Source organism: Hypanus sabinus, chromosome 17, assembly GCF_030144855.1.
Source record: "Hypanus sabinus isolate sHypSab1 chromosome 17, sHypSab1.hap1, whole genome shotgun sequence".
Classification (NCBI taxonomy): domain Eukaryota; kingdom Metazoa; phylum Chordata; class Chondrichthyes; order Myliobatiformes; family Dasyatidae; genus Hypanus; species Hypanus sabinus.
In genome coordinates, this window is record NC_082722.1 from 46,034,573 (window position 1) to 46,062,212 (window position 27,640).

The following is a 27,640-nucleotide window of genomic DNA, read 5'->3' on the forward strand; positions in this document are numbered from 1 at the left end:
AAACACATGCGCAAATTAAATCGACATCCGAACTCCTCCAATATACAAAGCAATTTAAATGATATTCATTAGAGCGATGACAAGTCCTGATGAGGCTTTCAAGAGCTGAGTCCTTCAGCTTTTGCAGACTCCGTTTCATGACCACTGAGGCGTAACCAAGGCGACTGTACCTTCAGAAAAGCTGACAATTTTACTGTGCTTCCTGACACACCTTCCTCTTCTGCATTCAATACTTACCCATAGATTTAAAGCAAGCCCTTTGCATAGTCCAGACACTGCATGTTCCTGCCAAATTCTTCAGGCTTAATATAAAGGCCACTTAATTGTAACAATACTATGTACTTTTAAAATAGCACAGGACCAACTTCAGATCTTTGCCTTCCAGTACAATGTTATAGATGACATATAGTTTAATTCGACTTAACATGGCTCTGCTATGAACCACTGAAAAACATTTATCTTGTTTGCAATAAAATTTGAACCAGTGGGAACTGATTTTTTTTTACCTTTTTTTCAAAACATTGAGATTAACATTTAACCTTTTTAGATTTAATTAAAGGAATCAACATCGATCACCCTTCTAAAACAAGCAAGATAAATAATCAAGATGTAAAAGTTGCTAGATTTGCAAAACCTTTTTTATCTATTTTTTAAATTGCTTTCTTCCCAGCAAGGATGTAGAAAACATGATCTGAGCATGTATAGACCTATTGCAAGTCTAACCATTCTGACCTTACTGCTTCAGCCAAGCAGTTCATAGCAGTGTGAAATAAAATAATACAATGGCAAGAGTCCGTTACACTTCTTCACCTATATGTTCACTATCAATGTACACAGCAGAACACAACATAGTAAATGTTGATTACACACTGACAAGGTACTAATCATTCAGTGCTTAGCCATCTCTTCACCCTGCCCTATTAATTGCAACGCAGGGCAGTGAAGTATCACTTCTTTGAAGTGATGCTACTTCTGTACAATGACCCCTTCTGCAAATGTATTGAGCTTGTAGCTTCTGACAATGAGAGGGTAATCACACTTAATAGTTTAAATGTCATTTTAGCTGAAAATGCCCCTTTCTTCAGGGTCAGCAAATGGCTGGGGACATAACCTGAATCACGGCCCCAGGAGAGAGAACATTACCAGGATTTTTAGTTAAACAGAATTATCCATACCTACTACATATCTCCCTAAGGAGATAATGGTCAGGATTCATATTGACTAATGCATAAGTGTTCAGCAAAGTATGGTGCAATTAAATACCCGACACTCCTCTTTAACCAATTCTTCTTCTGTGGCGTTACTGGATTTACTGAAGTACAATCATGACTCCAACTTTAACTCTATGATCACTGGCACACAGTTTTCTGAAATTTGATTTATCAAGAGTGAAAGGTTGCCGCCGGAACAGTACAGATAACTGGATGCATATTGTCTTTTCAGTCCATTGTTGGCTTTGCAAGATATCCCATATTAATCACTGCTGCCCGACAGAATGCCTAACTGATATTCAATGCACAATACCCTAGAGTGTGAAAACGCAGTCTGAGGTTGCACAATAATGAAAACGAGAGCTAACAATTAAAGATGTATTCATGCAAAGGCTGGGAATTTCCTTGCAGCTCTCCCATTCCACTGGCTCGCCAGCACTTTAATGGAAAACCTTTCATTTGTTGTGCCTTGTGTTAATGTTATGTGTTTTTACACTGCATTAATTAACACGAGTTTTTGAAGATAAATACCTTTGACCTTGCAGAATCCAGCTGCTTTTGGCACTGGGTCATTTAGTTCCACTGTGAGAGTCCTTGACCTATAACAGATATCATTGTTTCCAGCCCCCTGCTGATCATTTGGTATAGATAGCCTCCATAGCTGCGTAATAACTAGATAATAACAGATCGTCAGTATTGTCCAATTGTGATTCCTCATTGGTGAAAGTGGCTGCAAAGTTCACTTCAGCTGTGGGCTTTCTGCTAATTGCATTAGCAATTTATCCACAATTGAAATGCTATTACTTTAAAGCTTTGAACAATTTTCTGTGAGTGTGCAGTAATTTTTATGTGTATAAATGCTTAAATTATATTTTCCTTTCATGCGGGCGGCATGGTAGCGTGCAGTTGGCGTAATGCTTTACAACACCAGAGGCCCAGGTTCAATTCCGCCGCAGTCTGTAAGGAATTTGTTAAGTCTGCATGGATTTCCCCGGGAGCTCCAGTTCCTCCGACATTCCAAAGGTTTACGGATTAGTAGGTTAATTGGGTATAACTGGGCAGTGCAGGCTCCTTGGGCTGGAAGGCTCTGCTATCATGCTATATCTCTGAGTAAATTATAAATTTCCAAGCTAAAATATGGACAATGTCATGTGGTAATGTTTTCATTGGACAGGGTGTATATACAGACACATGAACACACAGACACAAGATGAATGGCATTAACCAATAATCACCACTCAGATTGGCCACACTTTTTATGAGTGGATGGAATTCCTACGTTGGTTTTTGCAACATGTATATTTCTTTTTATTGTATCCTGTTACATTCATACACTGTTCTTTGTTGCAGTGGTCCAGAGTGCTTTTGTACAATAATCGATTATGTTAACATATAAAATATTTTCAGTAGAAAAAATGTCGACATTGTAACAAAATTTAAATAAACAATTTTAAGGAAATTAAGATGACAATGTTGACTTTACATGGAATTCAAATTGCAGCTACTTTCTGAATTTAATACTCAGGTTAATTGCAGCTACCGCTCCTGTTTTACATGTTTAAGAACACGGCTCAGCAGAAACCTAGAAACTGTGTAATTAAATTCTCAAATATATAAAACAACCAGAATTCGCCTGTTAACATGTACAGAATATATGCACAGTGTGTATAGCCATTGCATTTGACCATGGAAAGCAGGTGACAATTAAAAATCCATTTAAAGTCCAGGAAATACAAAGGTGGGATTAAACGTTTAAGCTGATTGTGAAAGCTGTCCAGTATATATAGTGTTTCTGGTAAAGAGGAGAGGGAAGAATTTCAGAGAAATCTCTATGCTTCTTGAGCAACACAAATCACATACAAAAGAGGGGAACAATTGCAAGAAGCAATCCTGAAGTTTCAATCAGCTTCATGGTTTTTCATCAAGTAACCACTCATTAGATGTTTGTTAGTATCATAGTCAAGCTTGCTGGGTATGGTGACTTTAGATTATGCCCAATTTTTAAAAATAACTCATGGCTCCCTGTCATCCAGAGCTGGTGCATCGCCTGCAAAAGAGACAGTTGACTGGGACAAAGTCAAGATCATTGAAAAGATCATTATGTACAGGACATAAAATATTATTACAAAAACTGAGACTGCATGCACAAATGTTGGTAGTTTTGTTTGTGAGTTACTAATCCTTTATTAAGTTATCCTTTGGTTTACTATAACCACTCTGTGGTCACAGACAGGACTGATGTTCCTTGGTAGATGGTTTCTGCTAATTTTATCTTAGCAGATAGCTCTCTAAGCCATGGCATATTGATTTCTTGTTGTGAAGTGCACTGTTCAAGCTCCATTTCAGATTTTCATCTTGTATGTAGCCCTGAGCACATCATAGTGCCATAAATTAGGTAAATTGCACATTTATCACAAATGTTATTTTAAGATACTGGGTGAATGTGACGGCTAGAAGATATACATGTTGTGGGGACAAGCTAGTCCTTGGGTGGGGTTACAGTTAGGTCTTCTTCGCGCACCTGTGAATTAAGGCCTTTCGAAAGGTGCTAACCCCTAAAGCATCTCTCTGTAAGTGCTCTAGTTATCTGACAAGTAATGTTTTGAGCAAAACCTTTGCCTGACAGGGCCATAATCCCACTCAAACTCCAGCTTGGAATATGTAATATCTTCACTGGCAATGTGCTTGTTACCTGTAGCACCCTAAATGTGGACTATAGTGTGGAAACAACACAAAATTATTGTAAAATGTTTTAATGGTGCAGTTAAAAAAGTTATGTGAATGACAATAACGGTGTTTCAGTTCCAGCAACAAAACAGGGCACAGAGTGCATTTCACTATCTGTGCTGTTTACATGCCTATTTTATACATATATTCGTGTATGGTGTCAGCTGTCAGTTATTTCTGCAAATTAACTGAAAAAAAAATGGAGATGAACAGACTCACTCAGTGTGCTGGTAACCACGGGTTACCTTTTATATGCCAAAATATAAAGATGCAGTAGGGAATCATGGGAGGATAATTAGGCAGAACAAAACTTACCAATCAAAGGCATTCTACACATGATGATCATTAAAATAACAAGTGAGAGTGCTCATAAATAAGTAAAGGAGGTTACATCATGGAATGCCTTTTTACATTTGTAGCAGGATCTCATAGCATAAACCTTTTGAAGGATTTTGTATATTACTGTTGAAGGAATACAGTACAAGTTGTTTTTTTTAAATTTTATTAACCCTTCGAGCAATGCCTATTCATTTGAGCTCTGAACATGGTTGGTTCACTTCTATTAAATAATACATTTGAAAATTATATTGTGTAATGTCATCTGCACAAAGATCGTGACAAAGAACTGAATAAAGACCAATGCAGATAGTCGTTTTAATAATGACTTTCAATCAGTGATCTGAAAAATAAGAATGCAGCCAATTTGTTTTTGCAACTTAATGCAGAAGTGCTTCAGCAGTGCTCAGAGGGTTAAAGGTTAAAGGCTGAGAAACACCAGCACACTTAAGTCACATGAGAAAGTGCACCAGGTTCAGTATTAAATGCTTAACTAAATTGTCCATTACGCATGCAGCTTAATGCATCTGAACGATACATAGCAACTAAATCCAATTTACACAAAATTCCAAACACTTACCATTTTTACCCTTGTAATCAACCAGTAACAATTGCTGATTACGTGCTTCCATTAAACACTGTACAGTTATATAAAAGAGTTCAGATCAGAGTGCTACTCTGTAATAAATCAAGAACATGTGCCAAGAGTTGTTACAGTAGCTTTAAGGCTTCTTTCAGAGTTGTCCTCAAAGCAAACAGTTAGGGCTACTAAAGTAAATGCTACTGTTTCTCTAGCTCTATAACGTACAGAAGATGGTCCTCTGGTGATTTGCCATGAGTTTTACTGAGATGCAGTTTAACTGCGTGCTTACTGGCAAAAGTCCGATTACAGAGTTTGCACTGGAAGGTTATACCAGTCTCATCATCTTGAGATGGCAACACCGATTTTTCAGAGGGCAGCTTTGCATGTGTAACCTGGCTGCTTATCTGTTCACTAGAAAGTTTGGATAAGTCTCGTAACCTGAAGCCTAAGTGTGATTCTAAGTGACTGATATAGGTAGAAGGAGTTCTGATCTGTGATGCACAATCATTACAAAAAAACACTGGATGACCAGAGTCCAGGTTTTTAAGAAATTTTGTTCCCCCTGTCCTTCGAAGCTGATACTTGACATTGGCTAACCAGTGGCTGATTGTTGTCATGGAGAGTCCTGTAAACCTTGAGATGTGCATTCTTTCCTGTGGGCTGAGGTCCGACATAATGAACTTGCCATCTGTGGTTTGTCTCAGGCTGGCTGCAAACTGGGCCTGCAGTATAAGTAAATGCTGTGGGTTCCAGTTTGACTGCCGACCTTTGCGTTTCTGAGCTGGCGAAATCTCCTCTGGCTCCTCCATCGTGCTACCATCCACCTCGGATTTGTCTGAAATGCTCGTAGGTGTAGAAGATTTTGATGTGTGACTTCCTGTCAGGTTTTTCAGCATGTCAGATATATCTGACAAGGCATTCTCGCGTAGCGGCGAATGTGACATGAATGACACGACTGCAGATGTCTTTGCTGTTGTCACGGTGGATGAAGAAGATGTTGACGATGGGGATGTGGATGACAAAAGCACTGAACCCAAAGAACCACTTTTGTCACTCTTGGCTTTCGTCAAATCAATAGGCTGGTCACTGCTGACATGATAAAAATAACGGTCCACGGGCTCTGCTTTCTTGGCCTGCAGAATTGGCGTGGCCACAGCAGCCTTTTCTGCCAAGCTATTACTCATTTTGTACAACATGCTCATAGGGTCCAGGGTAGGCAATGCAGGTTTAGCTGCTTTCCCCAAATGAACATTCATAACGGACTGCAATGCACTTAATGGATTAACGAAAGGTTGTTCGGGAGGGTGATCTGTAATAATTGCAGTGCTGGTGCACGTATTATTTGTAGTGAGTTTTAAGGCCTCTGTACCATTCTCTAAATGATCCTTTGACGGGCTCTCTTTAGCAGTGTCCTTCTGATTGTTGGAAACACTTTCATGGCTCTTGGGACCTGGGTCTTTCGAAGACTCACACTTTTGTTGTTCGCCTGCTTCGCTGCCACACGGTGAAGGTGTCCCATGTTTCAGCCGGGACAGTTTATTCTCTGGCTCTTTACTTTTCTCTTCAGTTTTTGCTACCTTCTCTGTGACTTTCTTCACTAGCTCTTCCATAGCGTGGAAGTTGTTTTTTGGTACAGGAGAGTTCTGGCTGCTGGGTGGTGAAACCAGTGGCTGGCTCTTTGGAGAGGCCATGCCATCTATGTTGCTATATGCTGGTTTCAATTGTGTATTCTTACCTGATGACCCAAATGGTAGCTTCATTATATTAGGAAGCTGATAGGCAGCATGAATACTGGGATAGCCACTCCAGCTCGGAGTCCCATTCTGAGCTTTATTAATAGCAGAGGTCACTGTATTTTCTAAAGACTTTAGGATGTCTAGGCCCCCTTTCGGATTTTCTTCCAGGTCTTCTTCTGTTAGATACTGATATTTGGAGGAGATGTCATACTTTTCCTCCTCCTCACAGAGTTTTTCTTTCTCTTTGACTTTGTCTTCATCACTTTCAGAATCTTTTTCAACTTCCCTTTTCACTTCAAGGTTCAATTTTGGTGAGACGCTGGTGGGGGTACTTAGTGATGATGTGAAAGCACTTGCTGCTAGAGGAACAGACTGGACTTTATCTTCTAGGATAGCTGATACTGGTGTTGGAGTTGGTGTCTGAGGTGCTTCAACCATCTGCTTCCCCTTCTTGATTGCAGAATTGGTCACTTTAACAAAATGTCCAGTCACCATCATATGTGCAGTCAGTTCCTGCAGAGTATCATGAGAGCTCCCACACTCCATACACTTGAGAATTTGAGATTTCCTTGCCTCAAACTGCCAGGCATAGCTGGCACCATTCTGGTGTCCATAGCGGTTATTTGGTGTGACATAAGGATTTGAAGATTTCTGTAGTGTATCACTTGTGTCAGAGAATGATGTTTTTGGTGTGCCACCTGTGGATTCTGGAGAACTTGGCAACTCAAGCTCAAGCAGCGGCCTTTTCCTGGTGGAAGGGAGAACTTTTGTGGAAATTGGTGTCACGGGTTCCTTCAGAGGCACTTTCTGATAGTGTTTAGTTTTGATCATGTGCACACTTAAGTCCTGAAGAGACTCAAATGAATGGCCACAGTACATGCATTTTAGAACCTTCTGTGCATCTTCCTTTCCCTCCATCTCCAACAATGAGCGCTTACGGGGCTTGGACCACTTTTTAGGATTGTTATTGTCAGTTTCATTGTTTTCGTCTCGGTAGTGTCCAGTTTCATTCATGTGCACGGTCAGCTCCACCAAGGTGTCATAGGCGGCGCTGCAGTCTTTACAGCGGAATTTGCTGGCCCCGCTGAATATGGACCCATAGAGCTTGCTGCTCTGTCTGTACAACTGTACTGTGCTGAAGAGGCTCGGCTCCTGCATAAACCGGCTCTGGGAGACTTGCTGCAATGTCTTGGACATGGCGGACTGATGCCAGTCGAAGCTGCCGCTCTCACAACTGCTGCTACTACTGCTGCTGCTGCTGCTGCTACTGCTGCCGCCATTTGTCACCGGCTCGCTTGGCTGGTTGAGCCCCAGACTCAGAGACGACCAGTAGGAATTCGATAGGATATTGTTATATATTGCTTTCATTTGTTCTAAGCTATCCTGCACTCCGCCTTCTTCAGGTGGCCCACCGCCCTCCTTACATTCATCTTCATTCTTTATGGAGTTGTTCTCAAAGTCTGCCAATCGATCACTGGTTTCGCTGACGTGTGACGTGCTGTCCATCTCCTGACTGGAAAACTCAGCAGCTGGAGAGTCGTGGTAGCTGGGAGATTCCTTGCTAAATTCCTGCTCATTGCACATGTACTTTGAAGATGATTCCCCATCAGCTCCGGACTCATTGGCTTCAGCTTCCTCGTCTCCTAATACTGCTGCCTTCAGTTCGTCTGAAACATAAGCTGTATTAAAAGAAGAAAAAGGGAGAAAGAGAGAACAGTTTTAAGTTAATTGCTGCTTGTGTGGATCAAAATTAAATATGGCCAAACATCATAACTGGTAACATCTGTTGCAAAGTTAGACACTTAAAATGTAGTGTTTCTTGGGTACATAAAATCGTCTCTTCAAATGTGATTTGCCACCTTATTCTTCTCATGGGGCAACAGCTTGAAATTAAAACTAAATTTGAAATTAATGAAGCAAATTCTGGAGGTGGCATTCATTTCAAAAGTAATAAATTACATGTATCAACCTCTGAGACAGCAGTTCCTGTCTGTCAATTAATACGTCTTGTGCTTCTTCTACCCCGAATGCATTTCCAAGCAGACATTCACAATTCAAATTTTGTACCCATTATAAATTTCTGCTTTTTAAATCTTAGTCAATTTCAAACACTACAGTTAAAACACAGCTTGAAATACTGAATATAGATTGACTACCTGCATTTGGGATTCCAATTTCAAAACCATGAAGAAATAAGAGAGTTATATCCATATCTGCCCTTCTATACTTCAAAATTCTACTATGGAAGAACAGATGGGTGAAAAATTCTGTACTGACTAATCACTGCTACATACAGGTTTATGGAAGAATGTTACTTTCGACCCACTGACATTTAAGTGTGCATCATTTTAATCAGACTTTCACTCTGTCAAAACAGTGAAATGCATGCATGCCTGCAGATGTCAGAAATGGGTTTAGAAAAAAAGCTTTTGGAAAATATGACAATAACAAGATTGCCAAGTTTTGGTATAAGATTTGATGTTTTCATGCTGCAGTAATTTTCTTTGAATAAATTTATAAAATGCTACTGAAAACCCATGAGAGGAGCGAGGTGTATGAAAATGTATGTTGTTTATCTAACATGGCTTTACATTCCTGGTTTGATTTTTCAACATTAGTGGCAATTTAAAAAGAAATATCACAACTGAATGTAAGATCATTTAATGTAAAAATAATTCGCATTTCATAATTAGTTCAGTAAATTAGAGCCCATTTCATTGGAATTAAATAAACCTCTGCAATTCACAAGCAAAACTGTGAAGAGGAAAAGGAAAGGTTCTGATTTGAACAGTTGTTTGGAAGAATCTGTATGTGCCAACAAAATGATGTCATCATCCAATTTAAACTAGCAGAAACAGCATGTGAGAAAACAGTGATTAATCACTGCAAATACTAGCATCATACATGAGCCAAGCAACAAATCAGACACCTCCCCCAGAAATTGGAATAGCAACATTTTTTGCTGTTTTGCAATTTTTTTCCCCATTATATTCCAACAGGTCAGTCGTACAGTAATCATTTAGGGCACCGCTGAGAGAATTGTTTTCATGCATCATCAATGACCAAACCATAGAACTGTACAAAGAATCAGGTCATCAAAGGATTCAAAAACTAAAGACCAGTTTTCCAAATGATTATTGTTTAAATCTGGGAGCAGAAATGATGATGAAGAAGGAGTGTTCCATTCTCTTAAACTCTGGTCTGAACTAGGACAGGAAATACAGTGTGGAAAACACATCAATGAGACAGTCAGCAGCACAAAAAAAACATACATACACAAAAGGGGCCCAAATCAGAAAAAAATACTTGGCAGGATAGTTCAGATAGCTAAAAATGAAAGTTAACCCATTGTTGGAATATTTTAGGCAATCTCTGAAGATTTCACACCATATGGGTATCATGGGTTGTCCATTCCATGGAAATCTATGGGCTTCCACAGCGTCCAACCCTTCCAATGATTCCTCCTGTAGATATTGATACATTTCAGGGACTGACTGTATGCAGTTGGACCAATGAAAATAGTCACATATTTTTGAGATCTCTTGTTAATAGTCAGGCATCTTTATGACCAGTGTTAGTTCTGAACACATTAACACCTCTAAAAATACTGAGATATTTTGCAACCACTTTCAAATATTGACAGACTCCAAGGAAATCCCTGTCAAAGTGACAAATGTTCAGAGACACCCTGTGAGTACACTAAAGGGCAGCCAGAAACACTGGCACAGTCCCATGACACGATGAGAACATTCTCATAACTTGCAAATAGACACACATATAATCAGAGGTTTCTTAAAAATGTTAGATTCAAATCCATTTATTTATCAAATGTACAGGAAAATGTATTGTTTGCATTAACAACCAACACAACCTCAGGATGAAGCAAAGTGAATCTAGCAATGAACGCTAATTGCTAACAAACCAATTCAGCCACTCAAAGAAATACACTACTATCAAAACAGAAACAGTTGATCACTATATCCCTTGGATCATAGAATTTAATGTTATATCCTTAGTGCTTGGAAACTGGACTCTTTGCATCTCTGGGAGCTTGCGGACCCTATTTTGAAAACATTTGGTGTCAGCTAAATGATATTCTTGGCAAAGTGATACTGTTATGCACATATTATTTTTTCTTGGGGTGGGCTCACAAAGAATTTTAACAAAAGCCTGTCATGTAGGAAATGTTTCTGTGGTACTAGTCACTCCTCTGAGGAGACATGGAAGCTTGAGTCCATTGTCCACTGTATTATGTTCCATGCAGGTCCTAACTCATATTGTATGTGAGATTTTGGAGACACTTGGTTAAGGAATATATAGCTGGAGTAGCTTTAAGTTACCTTTCTCACAGTGTTTGGCATCTGAATATTTTCCCCCAGGTGAACTGTAAGCAAACCGGTAAGAAAATCCACCAACCTGTCAGTCACCCGGATGGATTTTGAAACTATCAGTCCAGTGTCTGTACTGTAGTCTGGTTTCTACATGCTAAGGCTACAGGGAGAGGGGGCCCAAACCAATTCTCCCGACACTAACCCAGTGGTCATTCTCTTCAGACACAACCACAGTTCTGTGGTTAACGCTTATAGCCTCATCTCAACTTACCGTGGCTGTTTACCGTGGTTATCCCTCCGTTTCTAATTCAAAGGCAGAAATGGTACCACTCATGCAAACGGGCAGCATCCACAGCGAGGCACATTGTAGACGCTCTCTAGTGCAATGGAGCAATTTAGCACTGTTATTGCGGATTTCTAAAATTCTTTCAATACTCATACAAAACGAAATATGAACCTGTCTTCAGGAAGTTCAATTCAAACTGAATAAATTGATATGTGCCATCTTCTTCCTTCTCCCATTTATCCTTTGCAAAATGCAAACAGCAAATTCCTTACAGTGGTCCTTAAACTGACTACCAAGAATAGCAAAAAGACTATAACCAAGTCCAGCAAGTTTAAGTAACTGGCCAATTATGAGTCCACTCTAACAGCTTTAAGGTTGAGAATCAGATGCCCCTTCTTGTCAAACTCCCTACTTCATCCATCTTGTAACACCACTTCATATTTGACAGCAAACACATTTCTAGTATAAGTGATTAAGTTTTTTATTAATCTTCCTGTGAAAGCCTATTGATAAAGATATTACTTCCTGGAACTCAATAGCCTTCAGCTGTCAGGCTGTGTGGCCAGGCAATGGAGATACCTTACAGCTGGGGTACATGGACCCCTTGCTTAATGGTATTGCTCTGCGGCATCGAAAAAGTTGGGAACCCCTGCCTTCCATGTATATTAAGGAGAAGTACTATCCAAAGGTTGGGTTTGAACTTATTTTTATTATTAGTTTCACAATTTTACTTTTAATGCTCATTAATAGGATCTCCCCCATGATCAGTTTACACAGAAATTACTGCCATCATACCATTCGCGCAAGTCTTGAATATGGTGTGACTTCTACGCATGCATCAGGTGTGGAGAATTCTCTCTATTGCAAAAAGAAACACTGATGCAGCTTCTCATTTTAAACGTAGAGCTGCATAACCACAACTGTCCAAGGAATTGCATATTTACTATTTTAGATTATTAAAATTGTACAGTGCCCAAGGAGGGTACGTCCCAAAACCCCTTGCTGGGCTTTGGTCCTAAACTTTCCATAACATACGAGTTCTGAAACCAATGTGAATACATCAATTTTATTGTCTAATAAATTACTGCACACTTCAAAATTCACAGCAATTTATCTTCTTCTTCAGAATTATGAATGAAACATATCTATTAAACTATCATAGGGGGTTTGTAAAGCTTTCTGAATTCTGATCCTGCAAGAGATAAACAGTGATTTATTACTTTTGTGCTATGCTTATAATGATGCACAGCATTCAGTATTTGAGGCCAAAATAGTCAAGTGGCTCAGAGTAAGCACTACTGCAAAACCTCTCATGGTTTTCAGAAAAATAGATGAAAGTAAACATTCTGAGAATACAAGCTCCAGCTATCAGAAAGCCACATTTTAGAGCTTGCTAACTGTAGGACACAAAGCCGCCAAGACCATAAACATAAAAATACCAGAGGTTTAGGTAGATGCTGTAGATGTGGTGAGGGCCTTCTAAGCAGAGCAGTCTGGAGAAAACTAAAGGAATGACTGTGGCCTCGTAATGGATTTTGGTGGTGTCATCATATCACAAAATGTAACCCTTTGGTAACTGAATGGATGTTTCTCCATTCAAATAACTATACATTTGTTTTCCTTTCATGCAAAAGTTCCAAAAATGTTCTGCATTAGACATTGAAATCACACACATAATAAATGTAAGCAATAACATATTTCTGAGATTCCAATGTTAACAACGTAAAAAAAAATACACATTAAAGCAACTGTTCAAAAAAGGATTGCTATTGAGTTGCTCAAGTTATTAAACATTTCTTTTGAAAATCTGTGACCATAACAAGAAAAAAAAATCTATCCCTGGACAGCTTCCAGCCTGGAGTGACGTTGAGTTTTCACTTTTCTGAAAAGTCATATGCTAATCTCGTAGGAACATCGCTTCTACAGTCCTCCCCTGTACTCTGCATTGCATGCCCCGATTTACTAGAAGCAGGGTTTTAGTTGCTTGGTGTGTATCAGCATGAAGTAATTTACTGATTTCAAGGAAACAAAAGAGAGTGACTCTACTTCCACTAATGGTTTAAATCATTTTGTTGAATCAAGCATGGAATCAAATATTTTACTCAGTAGAATTCTGCTTTTCACGATTGACAAACTAATCACTAGGTTGCTAGGATACAGAAATTCAGAATACCATTGTCATGGTTAAAAATTAGTATGATTATTGAGTTAGCATATTTTTACATAACCCATAACATTTTTTTCTAAGTGTGGAAAATAAAACTACAGACCATATCTAATGATAGAAACTACAGCCTAATTTGTTTTTCTCTGTTTCCTTCTAGAAACTAACTTTCATAAAATAAACAGACTGATGTTACTGTCATGCCTTACAGGCTTTAACTCATAACTCACACAGGGTTTTAATAATGAAGTAGGATTGTAACTGAAAACGTCACGCTCATGGAATTTTGGTCCCTTCCTTGAATTAACTAGAGAAAGGAGTAAATGAACTGTTGTTATTCCCATCACAAATGGCTTTTCAGATCTGCCTTTGTAATTGTGTCCTGTGGTAAAGGAGATTTTGAAAGGATTGCACAATTTAAACCTGATGGGGTTAAAATAAAATAATCTGAGGTTGACACCACTGGTTATATAGGTTAAGGGATATTAAACACATCTTTCCTGCGTCTCACCTTTCTGAGATCTTCCACTTGCATCACATCAGTTTAAGACAAAATATGGCATCTGCTTTTGTGCTATGAGTGCAAGTGATCACAAATAAAAAAATCCTCATACCATTATCCAAGCACCAGTGATGTAATGAATTGGACTGTACATTATAACTGGTTCTGTGATGCGAATACAAGCTGCATAAACTCTCTCCTCTTTACTCTTGGTCTAATTAATTCTGGTGACTAGATAAGCTGGACTTCGTACAAAATTCCTCCTTTATTTGAATTTAGTGGAGCCACGTTTCACAATAATTTCAAGTGCACAATGTTCTTATCACAGAAATTGTTAGGTGTAATTTATATATTATCTCTATATTTCCAGCTCCCTTCCCCCATCCCTTTCTGGAAGATGTCAACATCTTGCTGGAATCTAGCCCCACACGTATATAGTATGTTCCATCCCATGCCTGAATGGGAATTCTTCATGCATGGACGTTACATGGATTGTTAGAAAACTACTGAACTGCAGGAACTATGATCCTATCCTCATACAAAACTCGTGTACCCACACGTTCACCACAAATATTCAGAACCTCTGTCAAAGTTGTTTTTACACAGAAATTAATTCTGCCATCCTGGATGTTGAAATTGTAACACAGAGTGGAGGCTGGATGTAAGAGTATCTTCATTTCTCTAGCTTAGTAACTAACCATGCCATTTCACTTGATACAGCTGGTTTGTAGAACAAAATCTTTACATTTCAGATCATCCCTAGGTAAAAACAGAATAGAGAAACAATGTTCCATTGGCTGATGAGTAAAATGCTGGGACACAGATTTGGGCAAGAGAGAGATTCGAGGTTCCAAGGATGAACTTAATTCCACAGCGAGAAGTAAAACATGGAACTCGCTGCTTATTGGGTGATGGAAATGGAGATGATCAATAATGTCAAAGGAAATTAGATGGAAGCTATTTTAATTTGCTAGACTAAAGTGATGGAGGAAATCAACAAACAGGGCTGACTGGATAGCTCCAAGGAGGGGCCATAGACTCCATGATAACAATTATATTGATATTCAATTTGCTAACTGTAAAAATGGCCCAGAGATTGTTGCCATGATGTGGCTGCTCATGGATACTTCTTGTCTGACCTTACGTTAGCTAAATCTGGAAGGCCTAACATGTCCCAGAGTTCAGCACTGAGACATTGAGCAATGGCATAGCTGCTGATGAAGTGACGTGGGCAGCAAGCACTGCTCAAAATCTCCTGTGGAAGACCTGACCACTGGTAAAGATCTGAACCCCACTCCCTCCCTTTCAGATCTGGTGCCTGGCAAAGCCATCAGTGTTTTCAAAAAGATCCTGAACATTCGGGTACATCAAAAACAGGTAAAAATCTAAATAAAGCAAGTAAAAGATTTCTCAAAGCAAAACAATCAATTAAAACACTTACAACCACTTATAAATAATTAATGACACCAGTCAAACAGCAAATAATTATAAATAAAGGAGCAAAGAAGGGTACAGAACAGTACAGGCCCTTCAGCCCACAATGTTCTGCCTACTCCACAATTCATTCCTTCCCTCCTACACAGTCCATTTTTCCTTCATCCATATGCCTATTAAAGAATCTTCAAAAAAACCCCTTTTGTATGATCCTCCTGCACTACTATAGGAAGTGGATTCCAGTCAAACCCAACTATTTCCTTCCTTTCTTTCTCCACACTCCAAATTTCACTGAAAATGTGGCCTTACAGTGTTAAATCTAACCAGATGCAGGAAAGAGCAAGTTCCTCAGTTTAAAAGCTAAGGAGACTCAATGAAATCCATCTCTAACATTGATGAGCACAGGCAGGAAATCGGGCTTCCAAAAACATACTGGACTTTCAAAACCCACTGATACTTGTGCTGAGGAATGCCAGAAGTTTGATTGGAATTTTCATTATTTTCCAGCATAATCCAAACTGTTGTCTTATAACTATATCATGTTTACGTTGTCCTGTCGACACAGCTCTCTGGTATTAAGTATTTTCAACCTTTCCTATTAACAAATTAAGATAAAATTTCATGCTGCTGACAGTATTGTATTTAAAGTGTAGCAGATAGGTTACCATTTTATGTTAAGCATATAGCTACAAAAAGAGTCATGGTACATTATTACAGCACTTGACAGCATAAAAAATGTTTTTTCAAAATCCTTTAATTGAATAAAATATAAAAGGCATCTTAGAGTACAGTCAGGAACATGCAGAGCACTCTACTCTGTATTCCTTGTGAGTACTCTGCAGTGAACTAACCATGAACAAAATGGAAGAAAATAGACAAGGCTGGAAATGGCAACCCATACATAGGGTCATCCACCTAAATTGTTAACTGTTTATCCTTTCAATGACACAGTGAGATTTGTTCAGTATTTCCCACATTCTGTGTTAGATTTCTGATTTCAAGCTACTGCATTATTTTCACGTTGGATCCTTAAAATAAATTTGTTCAAATTAATTGGAATAATTCCCACTAGGAGCAGAATAATTCCTATAGGATCTAAAAATTATGCTGTGTAAATATTTTTCTTCAATTCAGATTTTATTTTCTCACCCTGATTTTCATTCTCCCAGTATCGTACCAGTCGGAAGAGCCTGGGTGTCTGGCAGTAGTTCTAGACTATACACTCCAAGGTGCTGCACTTTGGAGCACCTACGTCATCACTCATCCTGGTTTAATATGGATTCTGTTTTAGGAGCATTTTAATTATCAGATTGGTTGAGTTACTTACTGATGCAAGGGTAATTGTCTCCAAAAATCCTCTTACTTGTTGCAGAACACAACCTGATTCATATTATTTTAAAATAGTTTTAAAATTATTATTAATTTAATCTTCATAATATAGTGGTGGGTTCACATCATCAGCTCACAATCACTCAGCTGCATCTTTTTAATCACATACATACATACTGTACATGGCATAGTTACTTTTAAGGTTTAGGAGCAGAAAAGAGGATATGTGATAGAATATTTCCCATTTAAAGAAAATGTTAAAAATATATTTTATGATATTTAAGCAAGAGGCAAGGAGTTCATGACATTAACTAGATTACATTATAAGATAAAGGAAAGGGTGACTGAAGAAACTTGCATCAAAAGAAATCTGTATAAAGCAGAGCTCAATATTACATCGTTCAGTTTCAACAGTCCTATTTTGACTTCTGTAAAAATTATAATCACCATTGAAAAACATTGTTTCATAAAGAGGATATTCAAAGTTTTAGTTAAAGCTTCAAAACATTTATTTGACACCAGATCTAAATGATCTAAAATCTAAAAGAACAGAAATCGAATGTGTGGCTTGCCCATTCAATACTACTTGCTTCCAGTTTTTGTCTTGTTTATGTTAATTATAAGTGAACTTATATTTCAACTTGAAATACTGCAATGTCTATTAATTGTGGTCAAATCCACTATAGGTTTAAATTATTGGCAACTAAGGTTTGCAAAATAAACTCCTTTAAGTGTTTTACTAATTTGCCTAAATGCTGCAATTTTTGAGTTGTGTGTGCACCATGCACAACTCAACGATCTAAATTTTGCAATTTAACTGTACTGAAGTAACTTCGATATGTGCTAATTCACATTCTGTGAGAATTGTGTCTTTTTTAAAGATGTAATACACTTGTTGTACTGTTGATTTACAGAAATATAGTGAACTCCAGTTAATCGGGTCATTGCTTAATCAGGACAGCTTTTTGTTCAGGACAACTCTTAAAGAGCAAAAACTAATCAAGAAAATTGCCGGGATTCCTTTCATTTATTTCGACACTGTGCTGCTTAATTCGGACAGGAGACTGTTGCTAAACAGTTTATTACTGGTGGCAGTTGTGTGCACTTGAGTGGCTGTTAGACTCTACATTGTGCTTAGAGTGAATAGTTTTTGTAAATAGCGTTAGTTGTGTGTGTTTGTGTTCAAAAAGCAGTGATTTTTGTCATTGATAATTGGCAAGAGATAAGCAGTAAGACAATTCAGAACTGTTTTGCTCACTGTGGTTTCAAGCAATCAAACTTAGAGATGCCATAAACGGCCAATGGATATTACAGATCAAACTGTTTTTAAATAGTGCTTGTTTTATGTTATCCATTTGGGCTTAAAGCCACTGAGTCAAGAAGCAGTGATTTTTGATAATGCTGTTTTTTATTTTGACTTTATGCTGGAAGCCAATGAAGGTTATTCTATTATCTGTGTTAGGTGTCTACGCTGATTTCGTTCATTTATAGTCAATCGAAAGAACATAGCAGCGATTAATTCTTCCATCGATAGCTATTCAGAACTAATACACAAATTTATAATACTGTAGTAGTATTGGTAGTGTTCTAATTTGGTCTGTATTTCATTTAAATGTATAATTTGTTACTCAGTTAAATGGTAAGTTTGTCTTTGTTAAGCCTTTTAACTATTTCTATGAAACTAATTGGAGTAGCCTCTTAATTGGGCCAAAATGTACTGGTCCCAATGTGTCCCAATCAACTGGAAACCACTGTGTACAGAAAGTAATAATGTTTAAATAACATAAAACATGCAAGAAAACTATTACGCATGTTGCGGTTGCTTTGACTGTTGAGTGGCTGTGAGTATTCAATTCCCTCTACAGCTTCTTTAACAGACTCATATTGTTAAAAAGCAGCAAGTATGGGCTTAGACAGAGTATACTGAGCCCTTAAAACTGCAAGAAACAGCTTGCTCAAAACAAAAACGACATATGAACACAATGCTTTTGGGTAAAAATTACCAACTTTCCGGGGCAAATCTTTTGATACTAATCACTGTAAAGTTGGAACATTCATTTTATACGGCTACTTGTCTTCTTAATCTTTGGGTGTGTGCCCCAATATTAATTTTTCTGAAGATATAGGTGCCATGAAGCACAATATTAAATTGCTGAACAAAAATTGAGTTTTGTTCTCAACGGATATTTACTCTCAAATGTGTTCTCAGGGATGAGTCTTCCAAACCCAGACAGGACCTCTGTGGGAAGAACAACAAACTGACTAAAAGTACCCATGTGTACTGCTTATTGACTCCTGGGGAGGTTATAGAAGGTGTGATCCAATGTCTGTAGATGCAATCAAATCCAGCGAAGGAGAGGAGACCTGCAAATAGGGATAAATGCTGGTCAAGCATCCCCCAATCCACCAAACCTGAAATATGTATATCTATCTAAATATTAACATTAGGCTCCCTTCTTATTCCTTCCTGGCCAATTATTTTGATTAATGCTATCAGCAGGACTGGGCCTTTATTAGAATCAGGCTTTATGTTCGTGGGAATCTTTTTAAAAAATGAAAATTATAATGAGGTACAGGTGTAGGTTCCTAATGACAGCTGGGAACTGTCTGGACTTGGAACAATCACACATGCTGTTGTAGTTTACAGCACAAACTTTACCAGTTCTGAGTGGGCGTTGTTGAATTAGGTGTTGGCACATTCTCTGTCTCGCCAGCCCCTCCAATCACCTCGATCTAGCCAAGTGTTAATGCAGTTAATTGAATTTAAGATCAATAATGTTTAATTATTACAATTTGACATTGTGAGATGAATGGATTTGTGACTTGAGAAAATGTGTAAGTATTCTTGTAGAGCCAAGTACATTGAAGCCTTCGAGAGATCACAGGGACCTGCAATCGATTGGTCCACAATCCAATTGACTAATGCTCTGACAAATGTGGTTACCATGTTACTGCAAATAAACATTCCATAAGAATGCTTTACCTCCTGTCACTGAACATAGCCAGTCCAGCACTGTCCTGCAATCTGCTTCAGATGAGAATGGAAAGAATGACTACTGGAATTTTAAAACATCTGTCTTAACAGGGTCTGTGGTTTGTTGAAATAAGAATCGTTACTAACTCCTCACCATCCACCACCCAACATCCCACTACCCATCAATAAATGTTGAGATTTTTGTACTACATAGTAATTCAAGAGAAAGTACTCGTGTTGCATACAGATTTGGTCAGCAATATAGTGATTGATTCTGAATACTAACAGGACATGCATGAACTTTTTGCGCATCTCAATTTCACACAGCAGAAACTTACACTAGTTTCAAACATCCACTTGATTAATTGATAAAATGTTAATTAATACCACATAAAGAATCCCCCTCTTACAAATCATCCAATTCCAAGGCAGTTTATCCAGATTGAGGATGACTTACTTTCACTCCACTTACATTGTATTAGAAGTGTTTTAATGAGGGAAATGTTGGCTTGATGAAATGGGTACATGGGTTGCTGGGTCTGACGGGGAGCTGACTCCCTTCTTCCACCCCTTATGCAGTTCTTTTCTTTACTCATAGTTAACAATTTTGAACTTATCAATACTACCCCAAATGCTCCTCCTCCGTTTTTTCCCTCTTGATTTAGGAATTCCCACAATTGATAAAGGGCTCTGTCCAGAAGAGTTTCAGAACATCCTTGAACCCTTTCTTCAATCCATCTAGTAATCTCTTGGCATGGTGGAGCTCAGTATAGAGTGCTCATTTTGGGATTCTAGTGTTGGACTTTTATAACCTGCTGACTGAGTATAGTCAGGGCCTCAGTGTTCGAGAGAGGATACTCACAACAGCTCAGTTAACCTGCCAGAGCATTTGGACGATCTTGCTGCAGACAACCTTATCTCAGAGGCATAGAGAAGGGCAGGGATTACTGCTGCATAGCAGACCGTGAGCTTTACGTCAGGTTTAATGCCTTGATCTTCAAACAGTCTTTTCTCAGACGAAATAAATCTGTATTGGTGCCCAGGAAGCAAGAGTGGATTTCATCATCGATGTGTTTGTTTATCTATAGATGCCTCCTGGGATATGGAAAGCAGTTACAAATATTCTACAAATAATCTCAAAACAAGGCCCAAATGTAGTCCAGTGGTATAATCAATATCAAGAAAAACAGATGTCCTATTTTTATTTTTAATTGAAGCCTGAGAGTAAAATAATATTCCTGGCTGATACTGAACTTTTAATGACACTGTTCAATGTTAGCTTTCAGCTTAGATTTTTTATTTCTTGACAGCAGTTTATTATAATTCAAGTGTTCCTTTCCCCAAATAAGCAACTAAAATTATGATATTTTATCATGAAGCAGACTGAGACTATATCATTTGGAGGTTAAATACTTCACCATTAATCCCAATGAACCCATGGCACTTCCCTGATGCACCAGAATTCTTTTTATTCCTCTTATGTTTTATACAGAATTTCTGCTTAATCCATTGTAAATTTCTAAAGGTTCATAGGAACAGTAACATTGCTAAGCAATTTAACACTTGAGAAGCCATACACCACTAGACTGAACACTAAAAATAACAAGAGACCGAATGGATAAAATTGGTCATGGGATCAATGTAAAATAGGTGAGAGTGAATTGGCTGTGCGTTTTACAGTTGGCATGATGTTGTATTCTGTGAACAGTTTGCCAGAAGCTTTTAAAACAATGACCTATCTTTTACTGAAAATATCATACTATATATCATATTGCATTACCAGACATGGAGAATGAATTAAGGGCAAACTAAATTTTGAGGCTGGATATTCCCCAATATTTGATTTTTAAATTGACATATCAGGTTTCAACCTTTTTTTTCTATTTATGTGTGGAATCCTTCTGAGTTTTATCCGCTCATCTATTTTACTCTTCTAGCATCTAAGAAAGAATAATATTTGAATGAACAAAAGCATTAAGCATATGCTAATAAACAGATTTTTTGCTTAACTACAATAGCAACTGGAATGCATTTGTCATAGTTTTAATCAAGGGCAAGAGTTAGTGAGTTAGCCAGGTGTCAATTCATGAGCTGCATTTTTCTAAAGATGAAATATAAATTATTGCAGCATTCTAGTTATTTGCGAATTAATTTATTTGTAATATTTTGAAATCTGTGAATTTTGAAGGCATAGGACTGTCAAACAGGTTCATACTTAATACACTTACTCTAAAATGTAGCCTGCACAAGCTAATAAATGCAATATCATCTATTTAATGCTATTAATATATCCACAAGCTTGAAAGGAATGTATGTTGCTTTTGTGTGTTTAGTGCTACAGCCATATCCCAACATTATTTATGTAGGCTACACAGTCCCAGCTCTCTAAGAATGTCACTTGAAATATATTGCTTTGCTCGGGAGTGGTGTACGCACACGTATTAAAAGCCTTTGAATCAATTGTAGCAAATGCATTAAAACTTCATTAGAAAATACAATAAAAGAAGCTTTCTGACTATCAACTCACCATTTTTATTAGGCTTCTACAAACAAGTGTTTTCTCCTGAATAGTGAAAATCAACTGACTGTGATCTGCTCTTATAACAGTATCTGCTATGACGCTTGCTATTGTGACAATTTCTTCGAACTAGCTGGCCTGTCACAGTGCAGATATTGCATTGCTGGCCTTTTAGAAATCATAGCAAATAACAAGCTCTATTTTTGTATTATTTAAACAAATGTCAAGGCCTATTTTGGAAATCTATAATCACAGAGAGTGCTACTTGCATGACCCAAGTAACACTGCCGTATGCTTAGCGCAAAAATAAATTCCATTTTGTGATGACAACTGGGAGTTGACCATACTGGCCTTGACTCTCCATCAGTCAACCACTATCAGTAACCAAATGAAATGGTCAAGTAAAATAATTAATCGGTTTTCAAATGGTACTTAACCACTCCAATGATAATAAACTTAAATAAAATTGAATAATTATTAAAATAAAGTGTGGTGAAATGTTTATTTGCATCACTGTTCTTGGCTATGTGTCCGTAAACAAAGTTGCATTGCCAATATTATTTGGAGTGTGGGTTCAATTGTAGCTTTCCTGCTTGATCAGGATGTACAGTAAATGTAAGAGTCCCAATCCAGATACCCTCAGAAAGTGGAAGCTATGAACAAACTCCGAACATCAGCAAGCTCCTCTAGTATGGCTCAATTATAGACTAGCTAGAAATTTCTATTTCCATCCCTCTTAAAATCAGAGAGTGAAATACCATAGAAATGAGCACTTTCTGCCACCTTGTCTATGCACAGTGTGGTGCCTCTTTATGCTAACCCTACTTCCCTGAATTCAGCCTGTAACCTACCTTGCCTTTCCTGTCTAAACCTTCTTTAAATCTTGTAATTTCATACACCTCTACCACTTTCTCTGGCAGCCCATTCCAGATAGCCACCACCCACTTTGTCAATAAAAACCTTACTCCTTTAAATTTCGCTCCTCTAACTTAAACCCATGTCCTCTAGCTCTCCATCAGTCAGGAAGCTCTAGACTTCCCTATCCTGTTAAAAAGATTCTGACTTGCCCTGCAAACTATGATCTTCATCACTGTATAAATTTCAACAAGCTTGCCCCTCTAACTCATCAGAATAAACCTGTGATATCCAATCTTTCCTTATAACTACAGCCCTCTTTTCTGGTGAATCTCTTCTACACTCCCTCTGTTGCTACCACATCCTTTCTGCAGCTTGGCAACTGGAACCATACATTGAATTGGAAAGATTAGATTCAGTCTCTAAATCTGCCTGCCTTGTCAAGTGGAGAGAACTGGTCATGTGACTACTGGATAACATCGAACAGAAGCACTTATGGCTGATGGCCACACAAATTTTCCCCCTCTATCACCCCACCTCCTCCCTGATCATAAGATTACCCTCAGTGGCACAATGGCAGTGTAAATACAACAGCTGTTGTAGCTCAAGCCTGACCTCTGGCATTGTCTATGTGGCAATTGTCTTTAAAAGCCTCTGTGAGATCATCATTCAGCCTCCTACATTCCACTGAGAATAAACCCAGCCTATCAAATCTAATCTCTCCTTCACACCAGACAACATTCTGGTGAATCTCTTCTGCATTCTCTCTATTACTGCCACATCCTTCTGGTGTGGCAACCTGAACTATACGCAATACTCTTAGTGCAATCTACCGAAAATTTTGTACAACTGCAACATAACATCTCAACTCTTATATCCAAGCCGCAGCCTACGAACACGAACATTCAGAATCTAGTTTTCACTACTTTACCCACCTGTGATGCCACCTTCAGGGCATATGAACTAAGGCCTCTGTACGTCAATGCTCCTACCGTCTAGCAGAATTTGACCTCCCAAAGTGCATTAACTCATAGTTGCCTGCATTAAGTTCCATCTGCCATCACTCCTGTCAGCTTTCCTGCTGATCTATGTCTCCCAGTGTACATTTAAACAACCTTCCTCATTATTGATCACTCCATAAATATTTGTGTTATCTGAAAATTACTGATCAAAAGAATTAACAATTTAACATCTATTATAGCTGATTCATGACTGATTTTAACTCATGGATGAATCTTAATTAACTGGTCTTAAAAGATCAGACTAACTCCTACCCAGAAAACTCATGCTGCACCACAGGGAACGATTCCATTCTGTAAGCTTGGGGTGTACTCATAAGGATTGAAAGACAATGTTCCACATCAGACTGAGATAATGGCCCGCCTAGAATTTACAGCAGGACCTGGTTTTACTGGACATTCACCCTTTTTCTTGTTGGGAACTGACAACACTTGGATGTTATTTTGATTTCAACAACAGTTCTGCCAATTGCTGTTGTGATGAACACTTCACCACATACTCACACTCAGGGGATGTAGCACAATCCACCCAGTTGCTAAGTAGTTTTAATAACAGAAATTTAAACATAAAAAGAGTCGATTTGGTTTAAAGCGGATGAAGGCCTAAGCAGGAAGATTCTCGGCTGAATATTCCTGGAAGCAGTTATCTCGCCACAATCATTTTGAATTGTCTGCAAAACCTTTGGGTTAGCAGGATAAAAATACGCCAAGGATCCTGCTCTCTATCACAATCCAATGCCTGTAAGAACTGCCTAAGCAACTTAAATGACAAGGAGAAAAGAAAAGGAACAAAATTTTCAATAAGAATCTGATTATTGATGTTATTCTCTGCATATACGCTCAGTGGCCACTTTACTCCTATACCTAATAAAGTGATCATTGAGTGCAAGGTTTGACATGTATGCTCAGAGATGCTCTCCTGCACACCACGGTTGCAACATGTGGCTACCTGAATTACTGTCGCCTTCCTGTCAGCCTGAACCAGTCTGGCCATTCTCCTCTGGCCTCTCTCATTTTTCGTCACAGAACTGCCACTGACTGGATTTTTCTTTGTGTTTTACACCATTCTCTCTACACTTTAGAGACTGTTATGTGTGAAAATCCCAGGAGATCAGCAGTTTCTGAGATACTCAAACCATCCTGTCTGGCACCAACAATCACTCCAGTCAAAGCCACTTAGATGACATTTTTTCTCTGTTCTGATGATTAGTCTGAACAACAAATGAACCCCTTGACCATGTCTGCATGTCTTTATACTGCCATTGAGTTGCTGCCACATGACTAGTTGATTAGATATTTACATTAATGAGCAGGTGTACTGGTGTACCTAATAAAATGGCCACCGAGTCTACAATGAGAGCTGTGATTTACTCTTTGAGAAGACTTATGGCCCTCTCTAAACACAACTGCATAAACCTAGACTGATGCTGCAAGGCAGAAGTGACGAAATCCTCAGAGGGACTGCTCATTGTATGAGAAGTTAAACTAAAGCTCTGTCCAATCTCTCAGGTGGTGACTCAACATTCCACGGCACTATTTTGATCATGTTCTAGTCAATATTCATTCCTTATCAATATCCTTAAAAGGAGATTGTGGGATCATTATCAAATAATGTTTGTGGGATCTTGCTAGGGTTTTGGATGGTTTGTTTATGGTCTCACGGCCCTGACCAAACTTCAAAGGTACTTCATTGTAGCATAATCAGTAAAGTCAAGGCAGCAACACCTCGCCATGATTATTCTGAACATACCTCACAAGACTGTATCCTCAACATCCCCCCCCCACCCCACCTTCTACTCCCCATACACTCATTATGACAGCATGGCCAATTTTACTCTAACTCTATCTCCAAGTTTGCAGCTGACACGCAAATAACAATGAGTCAGAGTATGGGAATGAGATAGAGAGACCAGTAACATGGTGTCATGCCAACAGCCTTTCCCTCAATGTCAGCAAAACACCAGAACTGGTCATTTTGAGCTCCTGTTCCCTAACTATACATGGTCCTGTTTACATTAACAGTACTGAGGTCAAGAGGGAGTGAGCTTCAATTTTCAGGTGTGAACATCACTAAAAGTTCATCCTGTTCCTAACATGTAGGTAACGCAGGCAAGAAAGCTCACCAAAGCCTCTACTTTCTCAGGGGGCTGAAGAACTTTGGTACGTCAGTGTTGACCCTCACCAATATTTATCGATGTACCACAGAAAACATCCAGTCTGGATTTGGCAACCCTCTGCCTGTGAGTGCAGAAACTGCAGACAGCACTGAGCACAGTACATCATGGAAACCAGTCTCCCCTCCATGGACCCTGCTTACATTTCTCACTGCCTCAGTAAAATGGTGGATGTAATCAAAGACCACACCCATCCCAGAAGTTCTTTTATTTTCCCACCCCTCCCCACCAACCACCCATCGGACAGAAAATACACAAGCCTGAAAGCACAGACAGCCAGTTTCACGGATAACGTATACCTTGCTGCTGTAAGACTAATGAAGGACTCTCTAGTATGATAAGATGGACTCCTGACTTCACAATCTACCTCATTATGACCTTGTAGCTTATGTCTGCCTGCAAAACACTTTCTCTGTAACTCCAACAGTTTATTCACCATTCTGCTACTGTTTTAACAACGTGCTGTTGTAATGAATTGACTGGTATGAACGGTAGGCAACTCAAGATTTTTACCGTCCTTTAATGCATGTGTCAATAATAAACCCACTTACCTGTTTTTTCATTGATTGTAGAATACTTTGGAATATGCTGTGGTGGTGTAAAAATGCAGGATTTTTTTTAACTGATCAAAATTAACAATCTCGCTTAATCTTATTTCAAAAATAACTTATCATTCATTCTCTTTGATATGCTTATGACTATCATACTTCAAAATAATTTCATATAATGAAAAGAAAATCACATTTATCACAATATTCAACAATCACTGATTTCTGAACTGATGAATTGAATTCTGCTATCTCCCAAGTACACAGGTGTAACATGGGGCAGAAATGAATCAGACTTCAATATACATTTAAATTATTTTTTCAACATTTTGGCCCCATAGATCACAGGAATCTTGGACTACTCTCCAGCCCATTGTCAACTCTTGGTCTGTAGCTTGCATTATCAACTGTTCTTCCAAAAGATTTGTTGAAATAAAACCTAGTCTCATTTGCCAAAGACAGACAAATGAGATTAGAAATATAGTAACATCAAAAATAGGTGCAGGAGTAGGCCATTTGGCCCTTCGAGCCTGCACCACCATTCAGTATGATCATGGCTGATTATCCAACTCTGAACCCTGTACCTGCTTTCTCTCCGTGCCCCCTGATCCCTTTAGCCACAAGGGCCATATCTAACTTCCTCTTAAATATAGCCAATGAACCAGCCTCAACTGTTTCCTGTGGCAGAGAATTCCACAGATTCACCACTCTCTGTGTGAAGAAGTTTTTTCTCATCTCGGTCCTAAAAGGCTTCCCCTTTATCCTTAAACTGTGACCCCTCGTTCTGGACTTCCCCAATATCGGAAACAATCTTCTTGCATCTAGTCTGTCCAATCCCTTTAGAATTTTATACGTTTCAATAAGATCCCCCTCAATCTTCTAAATTCCAGTGAGTACAAGCCCAGTCGATCCA

At 38.5% G+C, this 27,640-nt stretch overlaps 1 protein-coding gene across 8 annotated transcripts in view; it reads right to left on the reverse strand.

Moving 5' to 3' along the window:
• Positions 1 to 2,499: 2,499 nt before the first annotated feature.
• tshz3b (teashirt zinc finger homeobox 3b) overlaps positions 2,500 to 27,640 on the reverse strand; it is an 84,452-nt gene continuing 59,311 nt past the window's right edge. For 5 of the 8 annotated variants that reach the window (XM_059992967.1, XM_059992968.1, XM_059992971.1 and 2 more), the window contains exon 3: positions 2,500 to 8,272. In XM_059992967.1, the coding sequence (XP_059848950.1) occupies positions 5,055 to 8,272 (3,218 nt within the window). In that variant the 3' untranslated portion in view covers positions 2,500 to 5,054. Of the gene's footprint in view, positions 8,273 to 11,195; positions 11,302 to 27,640 lie in introns of all 8 variants that reach the window. The other 3 variants (XM_059992970.1, XM_059992969.1, XR_009516298.1) reach the window with 2 other exon arrangements.